This window comes from Silene latifolia, chromosome Y, assembly GCF_048544455.1.
Source record: "Silene latifolia isolate original U9 population chromosome Y, ASM4854445v1, whole genome shotgun sequence".
In the NCBI taxonomy this organism is placed as follows: domain Eukaryota; kingdom Viridiplantae; phylum Streptophyta; class Magnoliopsida; order Caryophyllales; family Caryophyllaceae; genus Silene; species Silene latifolia.
Window position 1 is genome coordinate 346,937,295 of NC_133538.1, and position 25,287 is coordinate 346,962,581.

The following is a 25,287-nucleotide window of genomic DNA, read 5'->3' on the forward strand; positions in this document are numbered from 1 at the left end:
TAATAATATTAGTTTCCGTCTCAAGTTAACATAAACTCGAGATGTTTTTCCATCTAGCTATAGACCGTCACATTTCACTTTGTACCTACTTTAATCCGGACCAACCAGAATCCGACAACAAATCACACCACCTAACGTTTTACACTCTACCTTTATATATATATATATATATATATATATATATATATATATATATATATATATATATATTATAATTATTATTATTATTATTATTATTATTATTATTATTATTATTATTATTATATTTTATTATATTACTACTATTATTATGTTATTGTTGTTGTTGCACTCAGCGTCCCCACCCCCATTTTCCCCTGCAATTCCCCTTTTCTTCTTCTTTTTCCTGCAAACAAGCACATCGACAACTCCGTACGCCATTTTCGTCCCAACCAAACCAAGATCCCTCCTCCAATTTTCAACCAAATTTCATAATTCTTACTCCATTAGCTTCCTCGTCCTTTCCTCGTTCTTTTAAGGTAAGAAAGCTTTGATTTTGTTGAATTTTCGAAATGGGCATCTTTTTACAAACTCGGTTTTGTGACCTATGTTACTCGTTTTTCCTCCTTTTTAGTTGAAGACTAAAGATAAGCTCGTGTCATGGGCGTTTTTACTCGGGAATTCGAAGAGTTAAGGTAACGGTGATAGGTTACTCGACAATAAGTCGATATTTCCGTCTTGTTGTGTCGTTTTATATGTTCCTTTCGAATAAAGTTTAATTCTTTATATTGTTATCTCGTTTGCATGGTGAATACCGTTTCATAATGATGTTTGGAATGATTTATGTTGAACCTGTGTTCTGTCGTGGGCTATGCTTGCGCGGACTCATTTAAACGGGTGGAAGGAGTGGCTTGACTCTGTTTTGGAACGGGTAGGGCGGTCCTTCAGGTCTGATGTTGAGGTGATTTGTACTTGGGAACTTTCATCTTAAACCCGTCGCAAAATACGGTCTTAGTTTAACTCGACCTTGGGTTGCCTTGTGCGTAAGAATGGAGTAGATGGAGTGTACTTTCCTTCCGTTTGGGGATGCCTTAATGGCGAGCTTGAGTTCTATTTTGGGGCAGGGAAATGGGGTCATTTGGGCCTTTTTAGGACGGATGTGTGTGGTGTGTTGGGACCCGTGTTGGCTTGGTTGTTATGTGACGTTTTGGTCGCTGAGTTAAGTGGATGGACTCGGTTCTATGGGGGTTGTTTGGGTTTCTTTAAGGTCGGCTATGTGGACTGTTTTACAGGCTGAGTGTTAGCCGTGGAGGAGTGATTGTGAGGGCGGTAGTTGGTGGTTTGAATGGTGGCCGTTTTGGGTGGTAACCGGGTGTGTATGGGGTCGGGTATGGTGGCTTGCGGAAGTAGTGTATGGTCGGGTATGAAGGTCGTGCATAGTGTGGCCAAATGACATGTTGGAATTGTTTCATGAATTGTTTTGGCGCTAGTTGATTTATTTAAAATATGATAACCGTCTCGTATTTTATATAACGTAACTCATTATATTATGGGAACTTTTGGTACCAACTTTGCCTCGTTTGTATAATTAAATACCCGTCACATATTTTGTATAACATAATTAGTTAGTATTGTTCATTTACTTATTTATTCAGTTGGGTTTGTTGCATCTTATCTATTGGGCTTGACTTGTTAAGTCAATTGGGCTTGTCACATGTTTATATTTGGGCTTATCCTAGTCTATTCATTGGATTTCACATGATTTACTTTTTGGGCTCATAAATGAGTCGCTTGGACTTGGTCACATTTTATTCCGTAATTTTCATATAACGTAAATTATTCATTATCATTCGTTATGTCTTAATTAATCGGCATGTTAAATTATAAAATGAAATATTTATCTGCATAAGACAAGTATGAGATATTTATTTTTAAATAATTATTTGTGAAGGGTTATATCCTTGATAATGTCTTGTATTGTTCGATCGGTGGTGTGAGTCGTGGTCTTATCGGACACTAGGGGTGAGCCATAGGCCCTCTAGTTGCGATATGATCGTCGGGACCGATGTTCACATCCGTACTTATGGTGAGATGCAAGCCATAAGTATGAGTGTGACATTAATAGTCCCGTCCCATGTACTTGTTTGTTGTACTTGTTTATTCTTTTTAACCGGCATGTATAATTATGAAATGAAATGTTTATTTATATGTTACAAGCATTAAAACGATATTATAAATAATTACTTGTAAGAGTCGTATTCTTGTAGAAATGCTATGTTACCATCGTACGTGCTTGAAATACATTTTTGCCCTGCTTGTGCTGTTCTGGCAAGCACGGGTTTGACCTACTTGTGCTGTTCTGGCAAGTACGGTTTTGGCCTACTTGTGCTGTTCTAGCAAGTACGACTTTTGACCACTTGTGTTGTTCTGGCAAGTGAGTATTATCTTAGTCTTTCCGCCACTTTCGTGCTGTTCTGGCGATTGGGGTACTCGGTGTCCTTAGTAGTCGAGTCTTGGGTGCGTGTTGTGCTGGCGCACGTCGAATCGGGATGTACACCCGAGAATCTGCAGATTTAGACTAGGACCGTATCATTATCGTAGTCCTACCCGGGGAAATTATAGTCTAAGAGTGATAAATGTCTTGCATTATTTGGATGATTACTTTAGTCATATCTCCTTGAAATACGTGCTCGTGGCTAAGTGGCCGTGTCGGTTTCCTTGTCCTTCTTTTCCATATATTTCTTGTTGCTTATGCCTTACTTGTTTATTCCATCTTTTCTTTTACTCTTGTTGGTTTAAACACGTATAATCCCATGTTTAGTTATGATTCGATTCACTCATGTCTTATCTAATATGATTGTTTGTTTATGATCTTTGTTATGTTCGTTTCGACATATTGTGGCTGGGAGAACCTTGAGTTATTCCCCACTGACTGTGGCGTTCATGTTTACATGAATGACAGGTGGTGAAGATGCTTACGTGGGGAAGACGTGTGGGCTAGCGAGAACTAAACCCTTGGACCTTAGTTGCTAGTTTAGAAACCCCTTATATGTTTATTCGTGGGATATCTTTTCCACGTTTTCTAGACTTGGGTTGTAATAACCTAAATCGGCCTATTGTTGTATTAGTTTCATTTCTTTTAGCACCCGCGTATTAATCTTTAGCTATTAATTTTAAAAGTTTTTTTTTAAATCTCATATTTTTTCCGCTTTAATTTTTTAAATCTTATATTTTCCGCTTTATCGCGGGATGTCACACATTCCCACATGAAACAACCTTTAGCCCACTACTTAATGCCTTCGGTTCACACATAAAACGGTCTAAAATGCAAAAATTTGATCTCTCTCTTGAAAAGTCCATCTAACTAACAGAAAACTAACCGCTACTTTCTGAACTTTATCATTTTTACATCCCGTAAAGATTAAGTTGAACATGACAAAAAAAATTTGCAGAAACTTAGGTTTTGTTTTGATAACGACTAATTGAACATTTTTTTTAGCATTTTGAGAGTTTTTACACTATTTAAATAACAAATCTGCTATTTTGAGTGTTGATCATCGACATATTAAAATAGTAGATAGTGGTGTAATTTCCTATTTTACTTAATAACCTTTAATTAGTATATTATAAGAAAACAAAAATTGAGTTTTTTTTTTTATCTCTGGAGAAATTAAAGATCAAACTTTATCTTTATCATATTTATAATTAATATTCTTCATTTAAAATATATAAATATAAGCAATTTCAAATAAGTTAGCTAAGAGTTAAAAATCACAAATTGTACGAAGCAGTATAATCATTTTTTTTATTAATATGAAATAAATGTCATAAACTTCATGAGAATATTAATGCGGTAGAGAACTATAGAAGAGTTGGTAAGTACGTGACCCCCTTTTAGGTTTATATTTTTTTCATTTATTTTTATATTTTTGCCTAAAGGTGGTTAAAGCATCGTATTATGCATGACGAGTATGTCTCACCCTTCCCCAATTCGTATCTCTCCTTAAATTATAGTGATGATGTGCTCAATTTACACACACACACACAAAAATGTATAGCATCATCAATAATTAGGTTGGTCCATATAATTGAATAGTACTGTTTTTTATGCATGTAAATTTGTCAGAAGAAAAGCTTGAGACGGTCTTCACTATGTTAGGGAAAGACTACTCTTATCCTTTTATGTGTTTTTCATGACTTTTTTTTAATGTTAATCGTTTCTTGAATTGAATCTTAACCTTATACATATTTTTATAATAAGTGTATCTAATTTATCTTCAAGCCTCATTCAAATCTATTTTATTACTCGTGGTACCATTTTTAATTTAAATTGTAAAACAATGGCACAATAATGTTTTTCAAAATATTTACTCATTTGTCGTAATATGGTATTTCGATTCGCAAACTAGAGTTAACTTTCTTTATCTTTTAATACTCCTTGAAAAATAGATATCAAACTTTGTACTTATCAACAATTTGTGAATATCTTATTTAAATTTTGATTAATATACTTTTATATACTGACAAATGAATGTAAATAATATAATAATAAATTATCAATAGAAGTTGAAGTGTATTGTGAGGGAAATAACTTTAAAATTAGTAGGAGAAATACATATGACATTTGAAAAATAAACTTCGTATTATGTATAATTAAATATGACATTAGCAATAACAAAAGACGTAGGGGCATATTTCAGTTGTTATAAAATTGGATATTATAAATATACCAAAGGTTTTATCCTTCTAATTAATAAAAAGTGAACAAATACTAATGAATAGTTTTTTAAATATTAATAAATTGTAGATAATTAATTTATTTCCTGTTTCTAATAATAAAATTGCAAAATAATAATTAATTCTCATTTCTAATAGGAAAATCATATTCCTAATTTAATAGAAAATTTTTAAATAATTATTATCTTCTAATTCTAATAGCATAATTAGGAAAAAAAAGCCTTAATAAATTATTAATTTATTTCCTATTTCTAATAAGAAAATGTTAAAATAATTAATTAATTCTCATTTCTAATAAGAAAATTATATTCCTAATTATAATAGAAAAATTGTAAATAATTAATTATCTCCTAATTCTAATACTAATAGTATAATTAGAAAAAAAAGCCTCCTTTAGTTATATATATTGATTGATTGATTGATTTTTCTTTTTTAATTGTGAATCGCATATATGTTGTCCTTCATTCAATAAACTTTAATTTAAATCAACTAAAAATAAGCTTTTATAAAAAAAAAAGAGAACAATAACGGGTCTAGGGTTTTCCTAGGGTTCCGGCGATCTCTGTCCTACGTTCTTCGATTTTCCTCTCGCTCGAGGCTTGGCTCACATTTTTTTGTCGTGAGTTTGGGCTGCTTTGTTTTCTTTGTGTTTAATATTGTTTTGTGTGCAGGTGCCAATGGAGAGAGACTCAACGGGCCATAGGGACGGGAAGGAGCCGATGGGGTCGGATGAGGAGCAGGGGTTCGATTGGGAGGAGGACGAACAGCCGGTGAAAGAGGAGGAACGAATTCTGTTGATAGGGAAGATTTCGGCGTCGATGGCAATTAATGTTAAAGCGGCCATTGATACGATGATAAAGCTATGGAATCCGTCGAAACCAATCATGGGGAACGTTGTTGATGCCAAGGAGAAGACCTTTATTTTTCGATTTGAATCGCGAAGGGATAAGGCAAGGGTTCTTGAAGGGCAACCTTGGCACTTCGACAAGTTTATGTGGTGCTTCGATGAGCCTGACCAATCCGGTAAAGTTACTGATTCTTCTCTGTTTCTCGTACCAATTTGGCTACGAATCTATGACCTCCCAATTTCCGGTCGTACGTGTCAAGCAAATGCCCAACGGCTGGGAAACTTCCTGGGTAAGTTTATACATTTTGAGCATGACCCTAATCCCGAGTTAGACAGAGCAATTCGTGTTCGGGTGTTGTATGACATCCGGAAGCCGTTGAAAGCTACTATCCCTATTCGCTTAAAAAACGGCCGTAGCATGAATTTCAATGTTAAATATGAACGTCTTCCGACGTATTGTTACGGCTGCAGGGTCATTGGGCACGGGGAAAAGGACTGTGAAGAGGGCCTTTACGAGGAGGAAGAGTTAAAATTTGGAGATTAGCTTAGGGCATCGCTATGGAAAGTGGTTAAAAAGGTGAAGAGTGGGACGGGGAAGGCTGCGCAGGACCTCTGGGGGAAGTTTTATGTGGTGAGTAAAGAAGAGTCTGAGATAGCTATCTCGAATATGATCGATAAATTACAAAATATAGCTCTCGAGTTCAGAACTACGAAGGTGGAGAAGGGAGGGAAATGTGGTAGTCATGGCGTTATGGGGGAGGGCATTGGAGACTCGTTCATGGGGGAAGGGGTGCTGGAGAGTGCGAGCAAGGGGTGTAAAGGGGATGGTGAGGGCCTGAGCTGTTAACAGAAGTGGGATGGAGGAAGAAGGGGCTATGATCAGATGTAGGATGTTTGGCAGGGGGAGGGGCTTCTTGTTATTCAGGGGGAGGAGAGGGGCCAGAAGGAGGTGAAGGGAAGTTTGGGCAGTGAGGGGCGAGAAGCTATGCTTGGAGGGGAGGGTGTAGGTGGGAAGGGAAGAGGATGGACACGGATTTCGAGGCCTAAAACTGCTGGTGACTGGAGTGTTGGTGGAACGGGCAATGGAGGGATAGCGTGTGGGAAGCGTAGTAGGGAGTCTGAGGGGGAGGTATGTGTGAATAAGAAAACAAAATCTTCTATAGACGGGGGCGTCTTAATACCTGAGGCGGAGGTTGACAGGGGTCAACACCGCCAGGCCCAATGAATCTCTTAAGTATTAACTGTCGGGGCTTGGGCAACCCCGACACGGTGTCTGCGCTCCGTGCTCTTGTGCGGAGGGAAGCCCCGGCCATTCAATTTTTATGTGAGACTAAGTTGAGTGGTCATGAGATGAGGAGGGTAAAGGAGAGATTGGATGGGTATTGTGGCATGGAAGTTGCTAGTGTGGGGATATCGGGTGGGTTGGCGTTTTTATGGCGCAAAGAGGTTGACTGTACTTTCGTGTCAGCTTTGGTGCACCATATGGATTTTACTATTAAGGGTGTGGAAGGAGATTGGAGAGTCGGGTTTCTATGGATGGCCAGCTGTGGGGGATTGACACCTTTCGTGGGAATTATTGAGACTTCTTGGGGGCAATCTCAGCTTCCTTGGGTGTGCCTTGGTGATTTCAATGAGGTTCTGTTTTCCACTGAGATGAAGGGGGGGAGCAGGCCACAGTGGCAGATGAACAATTTTCGAGCAGCTGTAGATGATTGCGGCCTCATAGATATCCCTTGGGAGGGGTATAATTTTTCCTATGATAACGGCCATGTGGGGGAAGCGAACAGGCAAAGTATGATCGATAGAGCTTTGTGCACGGAGTCGTGGAGGGAGATTTTTCCGTATGCTCGGCTCTACTATCTAAACAGGGAATGGTCTGAGCACGCTCCTATACGATTGGTTCTTAACCACAAAGAGAGGGGAAAGGTGCGTGAGCGAAAGTTCCGGTTCGAGCAGATGTGGGTTGGGGAGGAGGAATGCGGGGAAGCCGTGGAGCGTGGGGTGGAGCGGGGTAGGGGAAGTCTTGCTCGGGTTCTGTCCGAGTGTGCAAATGAGCTTAAAAAATGGAAGGGGACGAATATCCACCAGATAGGGAGGGGTATTATGCAGAAACAAAAGCAGTTGGGTTATCTGAACGATAAGGAGAGAACTGAAGATAATGTGAACCGTCGCCGGAAACTGGTAGCGGAGTTGGCGAATTTGAGAAAGCAAGAAGAACAATATTGGAGACAAAGATCGAGAGCCCTATGGTTGAAATATTGGGACAAAAATACGAAGTTCTATCATATTCGTGCCAGTGAACGGAAACAGAAGAATTTTATAGCACATCTTATGGATGATGATGGAATTACGCGGTACGGGGAAGAAGAGGTTAAAGCCGTGGCTACTAGCTATTTCCAGCAGCTTTTTTCGACTTCAAACCCGGTGATAGAGGCGGATATTCTTCATGGTGTCGAGCAACGCGTAACGGAGGATATGAATATTGCTTTGCAGCGATATTATGGGGAGAAAGAGGTCCTTGATGCCTTGCACCAAATTCACCCTCTCAAAGCTCCGGGGCCAGATGGGATGAATGGGCTGTTTTACCAGACTTACTGGGATTCGATTGGTGAGAAAGTGGTGAATACGGTTCTGGAAATTTTGCGCGGACATAAGAAGCCAACGGAATTTAACAAAACTAATATTGTCCTCATTCCTAAGAAGAAAGCTCCAGATAAGATACGAGATTTTCGACCCATCAGTCTGTGTAATGTGGCCTATAAACTTGTTTCCAAAGTATTAGCCAATCGGCTAAAACCGTTCCTGGGTGACATAGTTTCGGAGAATCAGAGCGATTTTACTCCAGGGAGAGCTATTTCGGATAATGTTATGATCGCTTTTGAGATTTTTCATTATATGAAGAATTCGAGAAGTTTGGATGGGACTATGGCTATTAAGCTAGATATGGCTAAGGCGTATGATCGTGTTGAGTGGACTTTCTTACAGAGGGTTCTTAGCGCCATGGATTTTGATCAGGGATGGGTAAGCTGGGTGATGGATTGCGTCACAACCGTGTCCTTTTCGGTGCTCATTAATGGGCAGCCCTCAGACGAGTTTCGCCCGTCATGTGGACTGCGACAAGGTGATCCTCTGTCACCTTATTTATTTATTCTCTGTGTCGAAGTTTTATCTAGTTTGATGCGACGGGCGGTTGAAGCAGGCAACTTACATGGTATACGAATTGCTCATCAAGCTCCTCCAATATCACACCTTCTCTTCGCGAATGACAGTATCTTTTTTATGAAAACGACGATTGAGGAAGCGGAGGTCGTCACGGAGGTTTTGCGGCGGTATGAGAATGCCTCGGGGCAGCTGGTAAGTCTTGATAAGACTACTGTCTCATTTAGTAAGGGTGTGCCGTTACAGAAGCGGAGTAATCTTGCTACTAGATTGGGTATAGTGGAGGTGGAGGAACAGGAGAAGTATTTGGGGCTCCCTACGGTGATCGGAAGGTCAAAAAAATCAATTACGAATATCCTGAGAGATAAGCTAAGCAAAAGACTGAGTGGCTGGCGTGGGAAAATCTTGTCTAGGGCTGGTAAGGAGGTTCTTATAAAGGTAGTGGCCAATTCATTCCCTACCTATGTTATGAGTATTTTTAAAATTCCCGGAAGTTTTTGTGATGAGCTTAGATCGATGATATCTCGTTTTTGGTGGGGTCACGAGGAAGGGAAGAGGGGGATAAGCTGGGTGTCCTGGAAGAGATTGTGTGTGTCCAAAAGCTTGGGAGGTATGGGTTTCCGCGATTTCAACATGTTTAATATGGCTTTATTGGGGAAACAGGTGTGGCGGTTGCTAATTGAGCCGGAGTGTTTGTGGGCTCGTGTTATGAAAGCTAAGTATTACCCAGCTGAGGATATTATAAAGGCTTGCATTGGGCATAACCCGAGCTATACTTGGAGGGGTATAGTGGAAGCGCGTGAAGTGTTGAAGTCGGGATGGCAGAAGCGTATTGGGAATGGGCTGTCCACTCGAGTCTGGGGGACGCGTGGCTGCCAGATACCCAGTCGGGACGTATTATTTCACCGGTTTTTGGGGTCATGGAGAATCTGATCGTGGCTGATTTAATGGATGCGGAGGGGAGGGGCTGGAAGGAGGAGATGATTGCCTCGCTTTTCCTACCGTTTTAGTGTGATCGGGTGAGGCATATTAGGCTGAGTAAAAACCGTCCGGAGGATGCGTGGTTTTGGGTGGGAGAGCGTGACGGAATTTTTTCAGTCAGGTCAGCTTACAGACGGCTTGTAGGGGAACGGAATCATATGGAGATGGGGGGTGTGTCGGATTGGGAGAAGGAAAAGTGGTTATGGAATAGGCTCTGGAAAGTCCCGGTTTGGCCCCGAGTGAAACTCTTCTTTTGGCAGTTGTGCAACGAGGCTTTGGCGACACGAGCTAACATTGCTTATCGAGTGCGAGGTGAGTCCACTTTCTGTTCTTTATGTAATTCTTCTGATGCGACTAGTCTCCATTTGTTTCGTTTTTGTCCTATAGCTCCACAGGTGTGGGAAGGGATCGGGTTAGGGGAGGACGAGAGGGAGACGGGGGGTGTGAGAGATTGGGTGGAAGGGAGGTGGAGGGAGTTTGGGTGCCGAGAATAGTCGCTCTTTATGGTAGGATGTTGGGCCTTGTGGGAGCACCGCAACAAGGTTATCTTCGATAATCGTGAGGTGGATCCATGGACAGTTGTAAGGCGAGCAAAGGAGGTGATGGAGGAGACAGAAGGAGGGGGGCTGGGGTCGGGACGGAGTGGAGGTAAGAAGGGTGAGGGAGCCGAGAAGGGGAGGGAGCGATGGACAGCACCACAGGCGGGATACGTGAAAATCAATACAGATGCAGGGGTTAAGGAGGGAGATGGCTTTAGTGTGGGGGTGGTATGTCGTGATGAGACTGGGTCGGTCCTATGGGGAGTGTCGGTGGTACAGGAGCAGCGGTGGGAACCCCAGATGGTTAAGGCAGTGGCGATGCTGGAAGGTGTGACTGAGGCGGCGCGGCGTGGGCATACCAGGATTGTGGTGGAAAGCGACTGTCTGTCGGTGATCGATGCTTTAAGGAGGAAGGATTCAGGACGCAGCCTTCTCTCGCTTATTTATGACGATATTCAATTTTTATGTTCTACTTTTATTTCTGTTTCTTGGTCGTTTACTAATCGTATGAACAATAAAGTAGCACATTGTTTAGCTCATTTACTCCCTAGAATTATTGGTAGATCGGTGTGGTCGGATACTTTACCTCCGACTGCGAACAACGCTGTTATTTATGATTTGGCATTAATGAAGTAAGGCCCTCGGGCATTTACCCTCAAAAAAAAAAAAAAAAAAAAAACTTTGGACAAAGTTTCATATTTAGTATTCAATTAGGTTTAAGAGCGTGATGAAGTTTATAAACGTGACCGTAAGATCGATCGGATATACTCATATACAGATATAATTTGCAAACAAATAATTTTCCAAGCGAACAAACTTGATTAACGACTGACCTTTCAAACTTTGAGTCATCCGACATTGATTTAGTCAATCGATCTTAGGTGGACAAAAACATTTCACGCCATATGGTGTGAGCTCGAGTTAAAATCGAAATACCAAGGTGATACACTTATTATTTGGACTGAAGGCTACTTTGATTTTATTTATCGTTGAGCTCTATTTTATAATATTTTTTTAACTAAACCCTATTTTGAAAAAATTATTCCTTATATTAAGAGGGCTAGACAAACAATTTCAAAATATAAACTTTGATATAAATTTTTTAATGATTTTAAAAATAATCTTCTAAAAATTTTAAAGTGGAAATCATAAGAAAATATATATATAGCATACTCGTAACATTAAACGTTATAGGATTTCACTCTCACCGAGTTTCCCTAAAAAAACGCTCACAAAACTAATAACCGAAATCTAGTAAACCAAATCGGATATCAAATCTTATGTTTATAAAATCCAGAAACATTTAAGCCATTTTCCTGCTTCCACGTCATCTACATACATCCCATATTTTTATTTATTTATTTTCCAAAATTCGAGCAAACGTGGTTCATGTTACATTACACCTAAATTAATTTCTATTGGTGATCCTTTGTTTACAACAGTTTTTATAAACAAACATTTTGTACACAAACAATATGATTATGAAATTATGCAATACAAAATAATTTACAATCCAATGTTTAATTAAAGCACATTACAACAAATTACAACAATTGGTAAAAGTAAATAACATTACAACAATTGGTAAAAGTACGTAACATTACAACAATTAATAAAGGTCATATTTTCTAATACATTATTAAATACTAAATACAACTATCAATTTACTAAGAAATTTAAATTTTAAAGATAAACAATTCAATTTAACATAAATATATCAAAATTGGATGTATCAATAATCAGTAATCAGTAATTATTAATTCCAAAAACAGGGTTAAACAACATTTTATTTCAGATAATATATTATAGAAAACCATGAAACATTTTTAATAAGAAGAAAAATAGGCACACACATTATTTACCTATAAAAGAAAAAAATTAATACCTTCAATTTTTTTCCTTAAAAAATTAATACTGCTAATTTTTCAATTTACTTCTATTAATTAATTTTGAGAATTTACGACATAAAATAATAAATCATATATCCTCTCAGATCTGGAGAGATAGTCAATCATCCTCGAGAATCTACGACATAAAATAGTGAATCATATATCCTCTCAGATCTAGAGAGATAGTCAATCATCCTCGAGAATTTACTTGGAGTAAAAATTATGGCAACTACTATCAGCCGCCCGTTCCGTTATCGGAAGGTGACAATAACAGGCTACAAGTAATTTCTGCTACGACAAGTGCATTTTGTTGGCCATGATATCGTCATAATTAATTTGTTTCGATCTCCGAATCTGCAAATTACTTAAAAATAGTACAATTCAGAAAATAAAAAAGTACAATTCAGAAATTAAAATTGACAAAGCAAGAATAAAAACAGCTGATATAAATTATTAAAATGTTGACAAGACAATCCCAATGTATGAAATTGATTTGTATAATATATTTTTGGGCCTACTAACCAAAATTTAATGAGTACAAAAAAACCACATAGAAATTGATTGAGATTTAATAGCAGTTGAAAAAGTAGTGGCAACTGGTAGGTAGAAATATTTAAAACAGTAAAAAAAAAGTGGGGGAGTATGGTGTTTTTAATAGAGCAACAACAGTTACTAATTAACAATATCAATCAATTTTCAGAACAATTTTCACTCTCTTTACTCTTCCATCTTCCAAATCCATAAACTAAAGCAATAAATAACACAGTTTAAATAATCTCACAAATTGTATTTAAAGAAGTGAGTTATATCCATCAAGAGAACAAGTCATCTCAACTATAACAATTACATCAGAAAAGTGAGCAATCAAATATGGAAAACTCAAAGTAACTCAAGCATGAGAGAAGGGACATCAGCAAGAACAAATAGGAACAAGAGGAAACATAATGGAAGACACTTAGAACAGTATGTTTTTTTTCATTTTGTATTTTTTTCTAATATATAACTAGTCAAAATTATTAATATTTACCAGCTAGAAAATTGAGATTGTTGAAATTTACTTAAATTTTGTTAATTCACCATTGTACAAGCATTATTTGTAAACACTTAGTTCAACCTGCAATGAAACAACAAAAGAGGTTGTCTCAATACATTTATTCGATTTCTAAATTAGAGCATCCTATATGTATGAAAAGGCATCATTTAAGAGTGCAAAAAGGAGATAGACAGTTGTTACCTTTTTCAGTTTTAGCATCTGATAATGTGCACCTATTTAAATAGTAGTATAGGAATGTATATCATCTACGAGTCACCTGAAATTAAAATTAAAAAGCAATTAGTAGAAGCGGAAGCATTAGAATATTAAAGATCTTTAAATTATATAGATAGTGTACATAGCTTAAGATGGCGTAGCGTATATGATTGTACTACTGCTGAAAAGAGTTGTAAGTTTGAAATCTTCAAGTAAAGAAAACAAAAGGTTAGTACCATAATAATTTAGAGAGGAAAATCATAGTAGTCGCTTAAACAATAAATAGTAACAACAAAAATTAAAATATACTTATCTTATAGTATGTTTTATACGGTCCAAGTTGTACACATCCTGCATTTATAAACGATAGAAATTACAATTCAGCATATTGAAAATTATATAATAGGTGAACTAAAATAAACAATGTAAAGTTTTTTTTTTCCCTTTTTTTTTTTTTTTTTTTTTTTGCAATTGTCATTAAGCTTTATATCACGAAACAAAGAGAACAATTTTGTCTGGATTGAAGTATTTGAGCCAAAAAATTTGCTAGGGTCAGACCCAAATGGATGGGTAGAGTCAAGTGAAACACATATGATAGGATATATAGGGTCCGATCAGGACAACCTAATTCGGGTCGATTGAGGTCGGGTTAGGTCAACATAGGTGTTAGAACACACTTGGTTGATGATGCCAAGTTTCATTATGATTTAATCGTTTGCCTCTTAGTTTAATGCTTAACAAATTGAAGCATCCAATGATAGATCAAAGAAGTTCAAAGATGATCAAGATGAAGAACAAGTCAAGCATGCCCATAGTCTAGAACAAATGTTGTAAACGAGGTAGTTCAACATATTCTTTTTTACGCATAAGTTATGGCAAAATCGTGCAACAATTCCTGTGACTGTTGCACCTAGAGCTGGCAAGTCTGACCCGACCCGAGTGACCCGACCCTAACCCGAGCAAACCCGTCCCGACCCGACCCGAAAATATTGTGACCCGAAACCGACCCGACCCGACCCGTAACCCGACACGACCCGATTATCAGTGACCCGAACCCGACCCAGACCCGACCCGATATTGACCCGACCCGATTAAATTGATGACCCGACAATTATTAAGCTTAATATTGATCAAAATGAAAGTGATTTTGTGTTTAGATTGATATGTTTGACTTCGTAATAGATTAATTAAACCAAATAATAGGTTAAAAACTAAATTTAATGGTAAAAAATTATAGTAATGCGATTAAGTTACCGGACCCGATAATGACCCGACTCAAACCCGACCCGACCCGATATATCATTCGACCCGAAATGACCCGACCCGATAACGACCCGAACCCGACCCGACTCGACCCGAAAGGGTATGCTGACCCGATATGACCCGAACCCGATATGACCCGACCCGACGTGACCCGACCCGACTGACCCGATTGCCACCTCTAGTTGCACCATGGTTTCTGGTACTAACGAATGGAGAAATTTTTGGGAAAATTCACAAGTGTTTGAAATTCTTTAAAAAGCTTTTCTATGTTCAAGAGGAACATTATTTTAAAACTGAAGAACAAAAAGACCAAAAAGAATATACTTACACAATAATTTAAAAGATGCCAATCCCATTTGTGCAAGGTTTTTTTCATGCTAAAAATGGGTCTTATGCTTTTTCCATTTGTGGCAAAATTGTGAGTTCCCATATTTTATGGGAAACACTCCTTCTCTTTGGAAAAACGCAGTCAACTTGAGCCTCTCAAACCTGATTGTTCTTTTATATTTTTTAAATGAAAATGCATATTACAAACTTGTGGATATTAGATTAATGTAGTGTTAAGATCCTTCTCTTACACACTACCTTTCTCTATAAATTGCCACTTCATTTTTCATTTATTGCAAGACTTTGAAAGAGAATTCATTGTAAACACTTTGCAAATCTTTTCATCATTAAAAGCTTTGTTCTTCAATCATTTGCAAAACCGTTTTCTGTTTTTCAAAAGTCTTCAATTGTTTTTCAAAGCTGTAAAATCTCCAAGTATCAGTTCGCTTAACTGTTGCATAAACGAATATGTTCAATGATTCTCGTGTTTAGGTCTTAATTGTAATCTCCATGTTCTTAAGTGAACCACTGAGATTCTGACTCTGTAAACCGTTGAGATAGAACCTTAAGTCTTGAAGCGGAGTAGCTTTAAGCAATTGCAACCGGAGTAGGTTGGCGAGTTGTTTTCATTGTAATGGTTTAGTTAAGTTTGAGTAAATTCTAAACAAGCAATAAAATAACGGTTGGATGTAGGTTCCGGAGAAGGAGCTGAACCAATTTTTAAACATCGTCTTATTTGTTTATTTACTTTCACGTTCTCTTATCATTCTTCTTTTACACGTTAATCTCGCTCTCGATCGTGCAACATCTCTCATCTTGTTGCATAGACTCATCTTGTTTGTGAACTTACAATCCATTAAGTTTCTCAAACTCGTATTAATAGATCTTACTTGTGTTAGTCATTAACCAAGTAAAGGAGAAATTTTTTAAAAGGTACACCTAATTCACCTCCTCCCCCTCTTAGGTGTTTATCGTTCTTAACTCTTCAATTGGTATCAGAGCCTAGTGCTCTTGATATTGGTTAAAACCAAAGAGTTGACCCCATAGTTATGGACGATTCAAAACACACTAAGTATCCCATCTTTAAAGGAGAAAACTATGCCTGGTGGAAACATCGCATGGAGCACTATGTTAAAAGTACGGACTACGAATGTTGGTTGATCATTCAAATTGGTCCCCTCAAGATTGAGGTGACTAATGCCGATGGCACTAAGTCTATCAAAAGTGATGACAAATATGTTGAGGCCGATTATAGAAAAGTCGAGAAAAACTCTAAAGCCATGTCCATCCTTGTGACACCCTCACTTATCGCGGAAAAGTAAACACGTAATTCTAGAATAAAGCTGCATGGATATGTTTGTAATAGGTTCAATTGGGTAAAAACCTGTAATTTTAAAACCTGAACCTGTTATAAAGATATCCAAATTGGAAGGTGTCAAACATACAAGGTCTAACTAGAAGTGTCATAACATAACCATCGCTAAAGTCGCGAATAGCAAATTATACAACCAAATGTAAAGAGGGAGACATATGTCCCTAAAATGTATGTGACATAAAAAGTGTTTAAGGGTCACAATAAAATAAAGCCAATCTAGGTTCCAAGGTTACTTTGCTCGCTAGCTCGTCCATGTACCCCATATATGCATCACCTACCTGTCATTCGCATTTTATACAAATACGAAAGCCACAGTCAGTGGGGAGTAACTCCGAGTTCTCCCAGCCACGAAATGTCATAATTAATATAACATGTAAACATAAGAATATGAATACGAATCACACAATGCCTTACCATATAGATGCTAGACAATCGTGCTTATCATGTGAACAACAATATAACACCACATAGTCCTAGCATGTGAATACTAGACCGACTCATATTACACTATCATGTGAATCACATAACATCCAGGAATCCAAACTCTATCAACCATAGCCGGCTTGCATCTCACCTTCTATGATTCATAGAATCATCAAACAAGAAAGGGCAATATATCAAAGACAGGCATAAGTTCTTAGCACCGTCAATAGTCACTCTGTAACTCGAGTCTATACCACGAGGTAGGGAAGGTAATCGAACCGGTATCTTGGCTCAGAGGTTCTATCAAAACATGGCCAAGACACAACACAACCCCGGTACTAAATCTTGAGACCTAGACATGCGGATACACACCACCGCACCCAAGACCCACAATTTTATAAAACCATGTGAGTACCCTAAGGAGTCCACCAAAGGGTTGGCTAGTACTTAAGCTGACCACTTACTCTGAAAATAAGTAACGAGGTCATGCCCCAACTTGGATATAAACCCACCAAGTCAAGAACACAGAGGCTATTAAGCAGTGAACATACACTCGTCAAAGACTATAATGACCTATCTATGATGAAGGCCGAAATACTCACCTAGGACCTAGTCCCAGCTTGAATACTTTAGCCCACACCACACAAGACAAGTAGGATACCCAATTAACCATAAGAGGGGCAAAGAGTCCAACTTACCAACATAAATGCTAACATTCTATCATGTGAAAGGCAATATAAATGTCTATTCAGCAGACAATCCAACCATATCCTCAATGTCATCAATAACCAAATTATAACTAACCATCAATATCATAGTCCATGAGAATAAACTACAATGGCTAAAGGCAAACAAGACTCAAGCATAAGACATCCAAAGCATCCAACAACCAACATGTGAAATGATAATTACAAATATCAAGGCATAACATAAAACCTCCAATAACAACCAATCTTACCTCAAAGACAAACCCTCGACCCGAGTCCCGCGACGGGTCATCGGTAAAATCGAGGCTGACCGGTTAAAACCTAGTTTGACCAAACTCGTTCGGTCAATCTGGCCCAGCTCAGAGTCTTTGCCTACTTTGGCCCAAATCATAAAATTTATCACAATATAATTCTCATGCTATTTCTAATTTCTATCATGTGAAAAACGAAAGTAACACATTATCAATCACCTAAACACTTAACAAACAACAGGCACAACATTAACTACTAATGTGACATTAATTCGTCGAGTAACTCGGAATAGTTACCTTATGCTAGCAAAGAGACAAGTAATAACTTGAGAAAGCTTCTAAAACCCAAAATTACTCTTCATCTTCAACCACATATGAGCCACCTAAAATAATTATGTGAAAGGACGATATTAACGAATTATCTTTATATAAAATATGAGACGGAAATTAATTTAATTATATTTTAAATAAACCAAACTAGCGTCAAAACAATTTATAGACACGGCTCAAAAGTTATTATGACAACCTCAAACTCGGCCTAACCACCAACTACACATGGCCTCAAACTCGTGACTTAGCTAGGTCACTGCCTAGGCCACGGCCAGGCCACTGCCAGGCCATCAGACTCGCCTAAAAGCAAGCCACAAGGAGTCCGACACGACCACCACCCGACTACCCATAGCCACCCTTCACCCTACTTCATAACCTGACCCAAAAATCAGTCCAAAACAGAACCCAAAAGATGCCTAAGTTCGACCCCAACTCCAGTCCTCAAATGCAAAGTGAAAACCCACGATGACAGCTCTCGTCCCTGCCCAAAACAGAGTACCAATCGTCCCCTTAAGACTCCATTCTCGCGCCTAAAAAAACAGTCCTAGCTGAGCCAACTAAGTCAGCATTTAAAACGGTTTTAGAGCGGAAATCCACAAGTATAAAGCAACTCAAAAACAGACCCTAAAGACTACAAAAATCGCCCCAACACAGAGTCCAAAACAATCCCTACATGTCAGTATACACCGTCTCAACTATAAAACACACCAATTATCACCCAAAACAATCCATACATGTCAGCATACACCATCTTAAATATACCACTTACTAGCTAGCATCCCAAATGATCCCTAGAGGTCAGTATACACCGTCTCAATTATAAAACAGACTAACCAGCATTCGAAATAAACATATTTTACATGTAATATCGAGTAATCCGTTATCGTTACCTATTTAATCTTCTACCAGACCGTCTATTTTAGTACATACAACCGTCTTATAATAAATAAAGCTGAAAATATAAATGGGTTTGTAAAAATACATGACGAAAATGAATTTTACTTACAACGGATTGACGAGAACGACGAAAGGAGCGCTATGGAACAAAAGTAGTTGAAAACGGATGAAAAACGGAGTGACGATATCGATTTTGAAAATCCAAAAACTGAAACAGGGAAAAAAAATATGAAGAAAGAAGAAACGAGAAGAAGAAAGAGACGTGGAAGTGGGGGAGCAGCTTGCCTGCCTGCTATTTATTATACGTACGTTTCTTCATCGTTAAGAAACTTCGATAGTTATTAAAACCGTTTCGAGTTAAATTTAACCGGTTTAAGTAAAAGTTTCAGTAATAAAACGGAATCAATAATAATTAAATTTAATGAGTGAAAATAAAATAAACTCAGCTAGTTAACGTAAATAATACAATATCAGCCTGAATCGGAATTATTAGCGATTTTTACAAAACTAACGGATATTAATAAAAATTGCTAATTTAGTGAAATAAGCTCAAAATAGCTAATTGGACGGTTTTGTTCCCAAAATCCATCTCGGGTTCACTTAAAACAACTTTCATAAGGACTCGTAAAGAAACGGAAATTATTAAATAAATAAACTCGAACTAACTTCAATAAACTCGAACTAACTTTAAATAAACTTATTAATAATTATTAAAATTAACGTATCGAATTATGATGAAATTAATTAATTAGCTAAGCATATATATATAAATCGTTAAATGATGTAATTAAATTCAAAATAGCAATTAAAAGAATTTTATCCAACTTAATAAAATACGGGGTGTTACAATCCTTCAATATGGCATCGGTGAACAAGAGATCAACCGGATATCCGGATGTGACTCGGCAAAGGCAATATGGGACACCCTAAATCTTGCTTATGAGGGAACTTCACAAGTCAAAAATTACCGTGTTGATCTTCTCATGCAACAATATGAGATGTTCAACATGGGAAAAGATGAGTCAATCAATAGTTTGTCTTCTCGTTTCTCTAGTATGGTTAATGACCTCAAGAGTCTAGGTAGAAACTTTGAATCCGAGGATTTAGTACGTAAAATCCTTCGTAGCCTATCTGAAAAATGGCAACCGAAGGTTACGGCTATTGAGGAAGCTAAAGACCTTTCTTTGTTATCTCTTGATGAACTTATGGGCTCACTCATGGCTCATGAGTTAACTCTCATGAAGCGTTCTGGTGAAAGCTCTAAAGGGAAAGGACTTGCTCTTTATGCTCTCTCAAGTGATGAGGAGGATGAAGATGACGAGTTTGCAATGTTTACTAAAAACATTGTTGGCATGATTAATGGTCGAAACTCACAAAGGTCTAATAACTATACTAGCAAATGCCGCTTTCCCAAAAGAAAGTCTACTTCCACTGTTGGTTGCTTTAAATGTGGTGACAAAGGTCACCAAATCAAAGAATGCCGAAAGTGGAATGACATTAAATCTAAAGAAAAGCGTGAGTTTGCTAAAAGATAATACAAAAGCAAAGTAATGACTGCCATTTGGGGAATGTCTGATTCTGACGAGGACGATGTCCTTGAGGAAGAATTGGATGCCAAACTTAGCATCTCGTCTCAGTCAAGCAATGATGTTCCAAAGTCAACAAAGAAAGAAAGTGTCAAATGTCTTATGGCTCACTCCGTGGAAAAGAGACAACAAGCAACTTGAGCAAATTGGCTTATTGCTTAGTGATGAAGTGAGACATGCTAAACATGCGTTCGACAAAGTAAGTCAACTAAATCTTAATCATCTTGCTAAAATTGAAAAACTAACCAAAGAGCTAGATGAGGCTAAGATGTTCTATTTGAAATGGGAAGGAAGTCAGAATGTCTTGGAGTTTCTTCTAAAACAATCTCAAGAATATGAAAACCGTGCAAAAAATGCTGGACTTGGTTTCAAATGCAATAGTTCTACGCACTGTTGCACTCGAAACCAAGACCCGAGCGTAACTGATTTTCGAAGAAGAAAGTATGTTGGCCTTCCTGAGTACATTTTCTGCAATTACTGTGGTAAAAGTGGTCATGAGTTTAATGGTTGTGAAAAGAGAGTCCTTGACCTAGAAAGAAGTACCAAAGTGGCTAAACATGTTTGGATTAAAAAGAAAGAAGTCAAGAAAGTTGTTGTCAAGAAGGAGCCCAAACTTGTTTGAGTTCCTAAACTAAACGTTTGATTTCTTATAGGCATTAGCGAAAGGCAGCAGCAATTGGTACTTAGACAGTGGATGCTCTCGTCACATGACGGGGGATGAAAACCAATTCCTTTCGCTAGAAGCCTACGATGGTGGCATGGTGAATTTTGGTGATAACAAACGAGGTGAAATCATTGGTATTGGAAAAGTTGGTAAGTCAAAGTCACTATGTATCGACAAAGTGTTGCTTGTCAAAGGTTTGAAACACAATCTTCTAAGCATATCACAATTGTGGGATCGAGGTAACATCGTTGAATTTCTTGCTAGTGAATGTAGAATAATTGATGGAAAAACTAGAGAACTCATTCTTGAAGGTAAACGTGTCAAAGATGTTTACATGACTAACTTATACTCATTGTCAAGTCAAACACTTTCATGCATGAGTGTCCAAAAGAATGACCCTTGGCTTTGGCATAAACGACTTGGTCATGTAAATGCTAAAACACTTAATACCCTTAAGAGGCTTGATCTTGTTGATGGCATTCCTAACATCAAATTTGAATTCAAATCACTTTGTGACGATTGTGTTAAAGGTAAACAAGTAAAATGCTCCTTTAAATCCAAAAAGATTGTTAGCACTTCCTTACCTCTTGAACTCATTCACATAGACTTATGTGGACCTATGCGTATTGTTAGTAAAGGTGGAAGTCGCTATATTTTTGTCATTGTTGATGATTTTACAAGATTTGTTTGGCTTCTTTTCTTAAGTTCTAAAGATCAAACTTTTGATGAATTCTTAATTTGGGTTAAAAAGGTCCAAAACAAATTTGGTTATAAACATGTCTCCTTGAGATCCGACCATGGAACCGAATTTGAGAATTTATCATTTGAGTCTTATTGCAATGAGTACGGTATTAGCCATAATTTTTCGACCGCAAGAACCCCTCAACAAAATGGGGTTGTGGAACGAATGAATCGAACTCTTGAAAATATGGCTAGGACCATGCTCATTAGCTCCAAAGTGCCAAGAAACTTTTGGGTCGAGGCCGTTAACACATCTTGTTATATCTATAATCAAGTCATGATTAGAAAAATCATTAACAAAACCCCTTATGAATTACTACGAGGAAGAAAACCTAACATCTCCCATCTAAAGTGCTTTGGTAGTAAATGCTTTGTACATAATAATGGAAAAGACAACCTAGGAAAATTTGATGCTCGTAGTGATGAAGGTGTTTTTGTTGGTTATTCCGACCATAGTAAAGCTTACAAAGTTTATAACAAGAGAACCAAGAAAATGGAAGAAAGCGTTCATGTAATATTTGACGAATCTAGTCTCTTTGTTTCAAACACTCAGGTTAATGATGAATGATGAGGAAGACGATGACTTTGAAATTGGAATGATACGTCATGACATGGATCAAGTCGTGGAAGAAGCTGAGCAACAGTTGGAGCCACTGTTGCTTGAGGAGGCTGGCAAAAATTCAGGGGGAACTAACCCTCCCGCATCTCAAAATGGAGCCAACTCATCCAGGGGGAATGAGGAGTGCAGTGAACCAACCACTAACCAAATTGAAACCAATCCACAAACACCCTCACACAATATTCCCCATGCAACAGTCACTGACACTGTTGCATCAGAACCAAACGAAACAAATGAGGCCTCTAACACCCTTGTTCCAAAGAAATGGAAGCATCAAGGTTCCCATCCTCTTTCAAATTTAACCAGTGACCTTACCTCTGGAATCAAAACCAGATCATCTCTCCAAAATCACTGTGCTTTTGAAGCATTCATATCACAAATTGAACCCACAAATATCACAATGGCACTATCCGATGAATATTGGGTCACGGCTATGCAAGAAGAATTGGAGCAATTTGAGAGAAACAAGGTATGGCATCTGGTCCCTAGACCATCTCAACGTACTGTAATTGGTACGAGATGGGTCTATCGCAATAAGCTTGATGATGTTGGAGAAATCGTAAGGAATAAAGCTAGACTAGTGGTACAAGGGTTTAATCAACAAGAAGGGATTGATTACGATGAAACTTTTGCACCGGTAGCTAGGCTTGAGGCCATACGAATGCTCATAACTTTTGCATCTCATGTTGGCATAAAATTTTTTCAAATGGATGTTAAAACCGCTTTCTTAAATGGATATCTTGAAGAAGAATTTTTTGTCGAACAACCTCCGGGCTTTATAAACAATGAGTTCCCTAATCACGTATTTAAACTTGACAAAGCACTTTATGGTTTAAAACAAGCTCCCCGAGCCTGGTATGATAGGCTTTCCAAATTCCTATTAGAAAATGGTTTTGTACGTGGTTCGGTTGATAAGACATTGTTTATCATGTCACAGTCAGAGGAACTGTTGCTTGTACAAGTATATGTCGATGACATTATTTTCGGTGCAACTAACAACATTCTTTATAAGTATTTTTCGGATCTTATGACTTCTGAATTTGAAATGAGCATGATGGGAGAACTTGGATTCTTCCTTGGTCTTCAAATTAAGCAAGATGAAAAAGGAACCATGATCCACCAACAAAAGTACTTAAAGGAAATGATAAGTAAGTTTGGGTTAACTAGCTCGAATCCTATGCCTACACCTATGATTGCCAAGCTTAATCTTGACAAAGACAAAAATGGTAAGATTGTTAGTGAAAGGGTATATCGAGGTATGATCAGTTCATTGCTTTATTTAACCGCTAGTCGACCCGACATACAATTTAGTGTGTGCGTATGCGCTCGTTTCCAATCAAATCCTAAAGAATCACATTTCAAAGCCGTCAAATGGATTTTTAGGCATTTGATTGGAACGCAAGATTTATACCTTTGGTAGCCAACTCATTATGACATTGATCTTGTAGGATTTTCGGATGCGGATTATGCCGGGAGTTCTTTGGATAGAAAAAGCACCTTGGGTATTGCCACTTTCTTAGGACCGTGCCTTATCTCATGGGCATCCAAGAAACAAAATACCGTTGCTATATCCACGGCCGAAAGTGAGTATGTAAGTGCCGTTCTTTGTTGTGCTCAAATTCTTTGGGTACGACAACAATTGCGTGATTACGGTCTTATTTTCGAAACTACTCCCATATTTTGTGATAATACAAGTGCCATTAACATCTCGAAAAATCCAATACAACATTCTAGGACAAAACACATTGACATAAGGCATAACTTTTTACGTGATCAAGTCGAAAAAGGAAATATATGCCTAACCTTTTGTAGAACGGAAAATAAAATTGCGGACATTTTAACAAAACCATTAGAAAGGGAACAATTCGTAAAACTTCGGTTGGAAATTGGTTTGTTAGGCGACATGTGACACAAATTAAAATTATCTTTCCCATATGATTGACTAGAGATGAGATGATGTATATATGTTCTCAAGTTTAAAAATGTCTAATTTATCATTTGACAAGTGTGCCGAAAAAAATGCATTGGAACTCCACATTTTGCATTTGAATTATTTGCATTGAGCCTTGCACTTACTTTATGTCCCATCTAGCACATCCTACTCTAGCCGCCCCCTATGCCATCATTTCTCTCATTTACACTCCACCTCAACCTTTAACCACTCCCTCTTTAACACTCCAACCGTCCCTAAAATAAAACCCCCATGTAATAACCCCACTTTCCCATTTACCCACAAACTCACTTCAAAATTCAAAAGTTCCCTCAACCTCTTTCATCTCCTAAACCGTCAAACCCATCACCCTCATAATGGCTCCCAAAAAATCAAATAGAGGAGAAATTCAAAACCTTAGAAATACATTCAACCCCAAATATATTGCCCATCAAAAAATGGCCACAAAATCCGCTGCAAGTGTTGAAAAATCCGACAAACCCACCCCGTCTCCTACCAAGCCGCCAACAGTCAAGCCAAATGTTGCACGAAAGAAATCCATGGCTGTCAAAGGAAGAGGCCGTGGTAGAGGAGGCCGTGGTGGATTAAAACGAAGTCCACCAATCTCGTTGATGTTGGACCCAAATGTTGATGTTAATTCCGAGGAAGACGAGCCCATGCTCAAACAAATAGCAAGAAACATCCACAAAGACAAAGAAATTGATGATGATGATGATGTGGTTGTTGCTACTGTTATTGAAGAAGAAAAGGAAAATGAGGTTGTTGATGATGTTGTTGAGGATGAAAAAGAAAAA

General features: G+C 37.9%; 3 protein-coding genes across 3 annotated transcripts; all 3 read left to right on the forward strand.

The window, feature by feature from the left end:
* The first annotated feature begins 5,372 nt into the window (after window positions 1–5,372).
* LOC141631563 (uncharacterized) lies at window positions 5,373–6,086 on the forward strand. The gene has a single exon (XM_074444218.1). The coding sequence runs from the start codon at window positions 5,373–5,375 to the stop codon at window positions 6,084–6,086; it is 714 nt and encodes a 237-aa protein (XP_074300319.1).
* Window positions 6,087–10,185: 4,099 nt separating this feature from the next.
* On the forward strand, window positions 10,186–10,857 carry LOC141631564 (uncharacterized). Its single transcript, XM_074444219.1, has one exon. The coding sequence runs from the start codon at window positions 10,186–10,188 to the stop codon at window positions 10,855–10,857; it is 672 nt and encodes a 223-aa protein (XP_074300320.1).
* A 1,855-nt stretch (window positions 10,858–12,712) lies between these two features.
* On the forward strand, window positions 12,713–24,062 carry LOC141631565 (uncharacterized). Its single transcript, XM_074444221.1, has 3 exons — window positions 12,713–13,073; window positions 22,477–23,179; window positions 23,991–24,062. The coding sequence occupies exons 1-3, from the start codon at window positions 13,006–13,008 to the stop codon at window positions 24,060–24,062; spliced, it is 843 nt and encodes a 280-aa protein (XP_074300322.1). The 5' UTR covers window positions 12,713–13,005.
* Window positions 24,063–25,287: the final 1,225 nt, after the last annotated feature.

Coding starts and splice junctions, on each gene's coding strand:
- LOC141631563 (XM_074444218.1), top strand. CDS start 5,373: ATGGAGAGAGACTCAACGGGCCATAGGGACGGGAAGGAGCCGATGGGG.
- LOC141631564 (XM_074444219.1), top strand. CDS start 10,186: ATGGTAGGATGTTGGGCCTTGTGGGAGCACCGCAACAAGGTTATCTTC.
- LOC141631565 (XM_074444221.1), top strand. CDS start 13,006: ATGAGAGAAGGGACATCAGCAAGAACAAATAGGAACAAGAGGAAACAT. Junction 13,074..22,476: donor AATGGAAGACACTTAGAACA/GTATGTTTTTTT, acceptor TCAAACACTCAG/GTTAATGATGAATGATGAGG. Junction 23,180..23,990: donor ACGATGAAACTTTTGCACCG/GTAGCTAGGCTT, acceptor TTGATCTTGTAG/GATTTTCGGATGCGGATTAT.